Raw genomic sequence first — 7,939 nt, forward strand, 5'->3', positions numbered from 1 at the left:
TTTCTTTTTCTTTTTTTCTCCCTTGTCTCTCTACAAGTTTGTATAAAACAAGAGATTTAACCACCAAAACAATAAAATAAATGGATAAATTACACTTTGTCCCATTTATGTTTGGCTATTTTCTCACTTTAACGCTTAAAATTTATTTTTTCTCACTTTAGCTCTTCATATTTCAAATTTTCTACTTCTAAAATAAATTTCTATTAAAAATTAGATAAAAAATAATACATTGATAGTCATGTGGTATAAAAATATTTTATTATATATAACTCACATCTCTAAAATAAACTTAAATCTCAATATAATAATATATATTTTTATGTTATGTGACAGTTATTATGATATTTTTTTGCTTAATTTTGAACATAAGTTAGCTTTAAGAGTAAATTGGAAAAAATTTAAATCATAAAAGGCCAAAATGAAAAAAAAAAACTTTAGGAATCAAAGTAGGAAAGCGACCAAACATAAAAGGAGTAAAGTATAATTTACCCAAAATAAATTCAAACACAGGTCAGGGCTCAAAATTGATGTTCAATGTCAAGGAGTTAACTCTACATGTTACTATTACTTCATTAACCCCTTCTCTATTTTTCTTTTGGGTAAGGCTTTTCCCCTTGTTTGAGGGTAATTTGAATAATTTATTTTGTACATCTATTTTGTTAAATAAATAAGCACAAGAATAATAAAGTGCTTTCTTTAACATAGACCCACAAGAAGTTTGAAGAATCTAATCACCCAATAATTTTTTAGCGTCTATTTTAAGTTTCTGATTATACTTGATGAAGTATAAGCTTAAAAAAGAAGAAAAAGACAACTCATTACTTGACTGTCATTAAAACAGACGCTTATACAATTAAGACCCAAAAATAAACCTCGAATATCCACAAGAGCAATGGCTCTAAAATTGCACCTCAAATATAGTAGTTGCGATGTCAACAAAATGAAAATGAACATATGTATACATCAAGAGGAAGGGGATACAAAATATGTATTACTTTGAAATATTATTTTCTGCTGGAGCTGCCCTTCTACGACAACCTCAACAATGGATGAGAATAGGCCCTAAACAATGGCGTCCAATTTCCGAGAATCCAAAGTCAGATTCAAAAAACACCTCTTCGAAACACAAACACAAAAATGCCAGGTAGTTTTTTTTTTTTTTTTTTTTTTTTTTTTTTTTTTTGTATCTATTCAAAAAGATAAAAACAAGTTTAGGCATCAACTTTCACACAAGAAATGGTGACCATTTTTTAAGCATACAAAGATAGAAGTAAAATTAAATGTAAATTACAATTACCTCCATTGAAGTTTCAGACAGATACAAAAGAAAAAATAACAAAAACAGCCCCTTCTCTCTCTCTCTCTCTTGCATGCATTATTTTGTGTAACAACACACGCTAATTGAGGCCATTTCAACGGCCTTCACAGTTCAAAATCAAATCATGAAGTATATGACACCCTAAAAAACCCTAATCTGGTAAAGCTGGATAGATAGAAATTGGGCATGGATATTGACAAAATAACAAGAATGGTGCAGTATGCTTACGTAAAAGAGACAACCTTCGGGAGAGAAAATGAATATGTTACAATTGTAAAAGCCTCAAAAGTGGAGAGAACTATAACTCATTTGATCTTTTGGGTGTCTTATTTTTATTTGATTTGTGTTTTAACATATAGACATAAAAGCAAGGGTGTCAATGTAAAGAAAAGAAATCTTTGTGCATTAAACATATAGTGTTGAAGGAATAACAAGATATATTAATTTTACCTTTCTTAAACTTTTGACACTGTTGTTGCTTCTAACCCAAATTATTTCCATCAAGTGAGACTAAGCTCTCAACATAGGTATCCACCGGAAGACAATTGCACATGTTAGGTATTCCAGGATTCCTAAATTTACAATCTTTCAGATTGTAAAGAACTAATCGATTCTCAAATTTCAATAAAATTTCACCATTCTTCGAAATGCACAATAATGTGTAGTGGCAAATTCTTGACACTATAGAATATGGTATTGTGAACAACTTAGTCCAACGTTCTCTCTCGCCATTCTCGCTCATTACCCATACATCAACACAAGTAGGGAAGTTGCAGAGCACATTGAGGCATCCTTTTAAACCACACAATGTCAAATCAATAACACCATCCCCATAATTAGGTGGCACAATTGCTCCATATGTTTCCTTCTCCAAATCAAGAGAAACAATTACCCAAGAAGAGTAACTCGAATCCGTATCAACATGTGACCCAATGGAGAGCCTCATTTGCAAATTATCTTGAAATAAATGGATGCGAAGGAATACCATAAGGAAAGTCTCCGATCCTCCTCCATAAACTCCTCCTCAATAAATAAACTGTTGGGTCGGTGGACCCTAATAAGTACTGTTCACTCAAACACTGGGTCCAATGGGGCCCGAGGGAGAGGGGGGTTTACCTCTCTTGGCCGAAATTTTTGAGTACTTTCGTAATTCCCATATGAATCCGTGTAACCCTAATTTCATACTTATAAATAGATGAAAGGGTGCCTCTTTTAAGTTAAAAGAGAGTTATATTTTTCTGATCATAGTGAAAACCGCAACAGCCGTAGACGTAACCCTATTCTGGGGTGAACCACATAAATCCTTGTGTTCTTGTGTGTGTGTGATTTGTTTGATTCATTTTTCTTCCTTGTTTGTTATTTTGTGTCTCATCGATCTTGATTCACTCATGGCAAACCAGACATGGGAGTTGACTGAATTACTAGTGGGTAAGAAAGCTTTGCACAACAAGTGGGTTTACAAGGTCAAACAGGAACATGATGGGAGTAAACGCTACAAGGCCAAATTGGTTGCAAAGGGATTTCAGCAAAAGGAAGGGGTTGACTACACTGAAATTTTCTCTCCAGTTGTGAAGTTGACCACTATTAGATTGGTGTTGGGAATTGTGGCTGCTGAAGATTTGCATCTTGAGCAAATAGATGTGAAGATGACTTTTCTCCATGGTGATTTGGAGGAGGAAATTTACATAAAGCAACCACAAGGTTTCTTGGCACGTGGCAAAGAGGAGTTTGTATGCAAACTTTGAAAGAGTTTGTATGGTTTGAAACAGGCCCCTAGGCAGTGGTACAAGAAATTTGATGGGTTTATGTATAGCAGCGGTTTTACAAGATGTCAAGCAGATCATTGTTGTTATTTCAAGACGTTTGACAAAAGTTATATTATTTTGCACTTATATGTTGATGATATGCTTATTGCAAGATCTAGCATTGAAGAGATAAAAAGATTGAAGAAACTTTTGTCCAACCAATTTGAGATGAAGGATCTTGGAGTTGCAAACAAAATCCTTAGTATGAGGATTTACAGGGACAAAGCAAATGTTACTTTGAAGTTGTCACAGGCTGAATATGTCAAGAAAGTTCTCAAGACGTTTAGCATGGATGGTACAAAACTAGTGAGCACTCCATTGGCTAGCCACTTCAAACTTACCAAAGAGCAATCTCTGAAGACTAAAGAAGAGCAGGCTTACATGGAACGTGTTCCATATGCTTCAACTATCGGTAACATAATGTATGCTATGGTTTGTACTAGACTAGACATTACATATGCAGTGGGAGTGGTTAGTAGGTACTTGAGTAATCCAAGCAAACAACATTGGGAGGCAGTGAAGTGGGTCCTTAGATACTTGAGTGGTACTACAAACATGTCACTTTGTTTCAGACGAACCGGCATCGGGTTACATGGTTATGTTGATGCAAACTTGGCTGGTGATCTGGATAACAGAAAGAGTGCTACTGGTTATGTTTACACATTGAGTGGTACATCAGTGAGTTGGATTTCACAGTTACAAAAGACTATGGCCCTTTTTACAACAGAGGCTGAGTATGTTGCTATTACTGAAGCTGGGAAAAAGATGATTTGGTTATAGAATTTCCTAGCAGAGTTGAGTAAGACGCAAGAGATGAGTATTTTGCATAGTGACAGTCAGAGTGCTATTCATCTTGCAAAGAATCTGGCTTTTCATTCTAGGACAAAACACATTCAGCTGCGATACCATTTCATTCGTTCACTTGTAGATAATGGAGTCTTGTCTCTTGAGAAGATCCAAGGCAGTAAGAATCCAGCAGATATGTTGACCAAGACAGTCACCGTTGACAAACTGAAGTTGTGTGTAACTTCAGTTGGCTTTCAAGATTGATGAAAGAAGATCGAGTTGTTGTGGCGTTCCTTTATGTGATGAAGATGATGAAGAGCTTGTGTTATCAAGTTCTAAGTGGGAGATTGTTGGGTCGGTGGACCTTGATAAGTACTGTTCACTCAACTCTACTGTTTACTCAAACATTGGGTCTAATTGGGGGTTTGAGGGGGCCTCCCCCCAAGAGGGAGGGGGGTTCCGGGGGGGGGGGTTTACCCCCTGCGGAAATTTTGGGTACTTTCGTAATTCGCATGTGCTTCCATGTAACCCTAATTCTATACTTATAAATAGATGAAGGGGCCCCTCTTTTAGGTTAAGAGAGTTGTATTTTTCTAATCATAGTGAAAACCGCAGCAGCTATGGATGTAGCCCTATTCTGGGGTGAATCACGTAAATCCTTGTGTTCTTGTGTGTGTGTGTGTGATTTGTTTGATTCGTTTTTCTTCCTTGTTTGTTATTTCGTGTCTCACCGATCTTGGTTAGGAAGGGTGAGTTCCTAACACCACACCACACCACCCCTACCCCAACCCCCACCCCCACCCCACTTTGGTTCTGACCCTCACTAAAGATACTGACCGACTTGTAGTCATCGGTATACTTATCATAACCAAACCCACATGCTCTTGTAAACCCATTTTTAGCATCCAAATTTGGCAATATCTTGTGTTTCCTAGTAGATGGGTTCCATAATGATAAAACTATAACATGTCGACTGCAACCAGCCTACACCAACCCATTACATGAACCTAAAATAAAAACTGCATTACCATCTACTTGAAATGGACAATCAAGCTCAATGGCGGTTTCTTCAGCATTCATCAGGTTCAAGTTATTTATTATTGAATACAGAGTAAAGAGAACATGACTTCAAATCAAATTCGGGAATATATCTCAGTATCAGTCTTTGTTATATATAATCATCATCATCGGTTCTAAATGACATACCGAGATGGGTTTTCACGAATTGGGAACTTGAAATTGAAGAACGCCATGATTTGGAAGCGCACCTGAACTGCAGTAGAGACTTAACGGGCAGTCTCGAGAGTATCTCGTCTTCGATGATTTCCTTCGGGAGGTTCGGTAGTAATGGTTGTGAATGTTCTTCGGCTAGCACTGCGCTTTTCTGGGTCTTCTTGATCCTCTCCTCGAGTTCTCTATGATTCGAATTGCTTTCGACCACCATGATTAGTGGTGCTGTGCCTATCATGGTGTGTGTACTAGAGTTTTGAGATTCCTCTTAAAACTTCACAAACCAATTTTGAATATGAAAAATTAATTTTAAACTGCTTTGAGTTTTTGAAAATACGAATTAAAATTGTATGGGCTTTGAAAATACTCCCAAGTTTTGTTTTATCAACTTATATCTTGAATAATTTGAGTCAAGAACAGGAATACCAGAAATTTAAAATTTCAATTCTCAAATGAAATAAAATATTAAACTTTACATTATTAAATTTGTAATTAAAAAAAAAAATTAACACGTAATTTATTCGGAGAGATTTTGAAAACTTGAAATAAAAAAATACCCACATCTATACACAATTAATCAAACATCATATTCATCAACATAGTAAAAATGATAATAATACAAGAATAAATTTCAAGTCTTTACATGAAATCTTATATAAAGTGCTCACAAATTTGTATAATATAATCCTACAATTAATTAGCCAAAAGAATCAATAACCTAAACAACTCAAAAGATCATTCACAAGAAATCAAATTGCTACTTAGACCAACTGTTATATCAAGAATTGTGAGTTAGTTGAGAAGAAGTTAGTTAGTTAGAGGAAGGCAGTTGAGAAGAAGTTAGTTAGTTAGTTAGAGGTGTGAGGTATGCAAGGCGGTAGTTATAAATAATTGAGGAACTCCCATATGAAGGGTATGTAATTTTCTAAGAATAATATACAGACTTGCTACTTTCTTTCTCTATATTTCTATTTCTTCTTCCCTAGTTATTACATTGGTATCAGAGCACTCAAGTTCTTGGCCTGTTCGTTCTCTGTAACCACCATGGCCGATAGAACTAGAGCAGCCTAAGAAGCTAAAAAAATTGAGGAGACACTGCAATCATTAAAGGAGGGTAATAAGAGAAATGCAAAGGGAATCGGGGAAATCAGGAGTTCTCTCAAAGATTTGGCGGATATCAAGGAATTGATTGCTGCCATGAGTATGAAGTATGATCAAATGATAGGACACATCTATGGGAAACAACATGCAGATCGAAGCGACAATTCTAGAATGCTCCGCCAAGAACAATTAGGGGTTTCTCTAGTAGGAGTTCAAGCTCGTGGGGATTTTCAAGCTCGAGGGGATTTTCCATTAAGGGCAGAACACCAATCTCATCAACAACGATGTGTGAAGATTGAATTTCCTCGCTTTTATGGTGATAATCCAAATGGTTGGATTTATAAATGTGAAAGATTTTTTGAGTATAATGTTGTTGACAATCTTGATAAAGTGAAATTGGCGTCTCTTCATTTGGAGGACTCATCCCTACAGTGGTTTCAATGGTTTGAAAGATGCTATCATCATATTACTTGGGATTTGTTTACACAAGGACTTCTATCAAGATTTGGCCCAAATTCATATGAAGATGGAATGGGTAACCTAACCAAATTGAAGCAGACCACTACTGTGAGAGCTTACCAAGAATAGTTTGAGATTTTGGCGAATAAAACTCAAAACCTCCTTGAAACTTTCTTTATTAGTTGTTTCATAAGTGGTCTTAAGGATGAAATTCAACTAGGGGTGTTAATGTTTAAACCAACCTCTATCACTCAGGCTATAGGGTTAGCAAAACTTCAAGAAACAAGTATTGAAGCTATTACTAAGAAGACTAGGTTGAGAACCAAATCAAAAGGCATCCCTCATTTCTCTTTAAACAGGTTACAAGTGGGTAATGAAGGATATGTTTGAAAAGAGTTATCTAAGGAATTGGAGGAAAAGAAGGCCAAAGGGTTATGTTTTAAGTGCAATGAGAGGTATACTAAAGGGCATGTGTGTAAAAAGAAGCAATTGTATGTTATGGAAGGAGAAGAAGATGGAGAGGATGATGATCAACTACCAGTTCTTGAAGAAGATAAAAGGGACGATGAAGAACAAGTATTTGGGGAGGAACTACAAATTTATTTGAATGCTTTAACTGGTACAATCTCTTACAAAACAATGAGGGTTCGAGGTAATGTTAAAAAAGACCTCATCATCATCTTGATTGATTTAGGGAGTACACATAATTTTCTAAGCCCAGCAGTGGCCAAAAGAGCTAATATCGAGACTAAAAATACTGATTCCTTACCAGTATCAGTTGCTGATGGGACAAGAATGTTGAGTACAACCATGTGCAAAATTTTTCAGCGAGAAATGCAAGGCACAACTTTTCAGGCTGACATGAGGGTCTTGCAACTAAAAGGGTGTGATATGGTTTTGGGTATCCAATGGTTGGCAACTTTAGGTCCAGTTAAGTGGGATTTTAAGCATCTTAGCATGGAGTTTCATCTCAATGGCAGAAGACATGTTGTAAGAGGGGGAAAGAGTGATGACTTGAAGGTTTTAAGCCCAGAAAAAATGCAGAAGTTGTTGCACAAAAAACCATATAGATCTATAGCCCAACTCTATTTGTTGCAAGCTGATTGTCATGTGAGGGAAGAGGAGACTCCACCATATTTGGAGGCTTTGCTTTATGACTTTGTGGGTGTATTTCAAGAACTAAAGGACTTACCACCTTCTAGATCTCATGACCATTGCATCCCTCTCAAACCAGGGACTG

The 7,939-nt window shown here is 36.2% G+C and overlaps 1 protein-coding gene across 1 annotated transcript; it reads right to left on the reverse strand.

The window, feature by feature from the left end:
• Positions 1-1,799: 1,799 nt before the first annotated feature.
• Positions 1,800-2,264, reverse strand: LOC114300707 (F-box/kelch-repeat protein At3g23880-like). The gene has a single exon (XM_028245562.2). The coding sequence runs from the start codon at positions 2,262-2,264 to the stop codon at positions 1,800-1,802; it is 465 nt and encodes a 154-aa protein (XP_028101363.2).
• Between the last annotated feature and the right edge of the window lie 5,675 nt (positions 2,265-7,939).

This window comes from Camellia sinensis, chromosome 6, assembly GCF_055761805.1.
Source record: "Camellia sinensis isolate YWXY chromosome 6, ASM5576180v1, whole genome shotgun sequence".
In the NCBI taxonomy this organism is placed as follows: Eukaryota; Viridiplantae; Streptophyta; class Magnoliopsida; order Ericales; family Theaceae; genus Camellia; species Camellia sinensis.

Coding starts and splice junctions, on each gene's coding strand:
- LOC114300707 (XM_028245562.2), bottom strand. CDS start 2,264: ATGAGGCTCTCCATTGGGTCACATGTTGATACGGATTCGAGTTACTCT.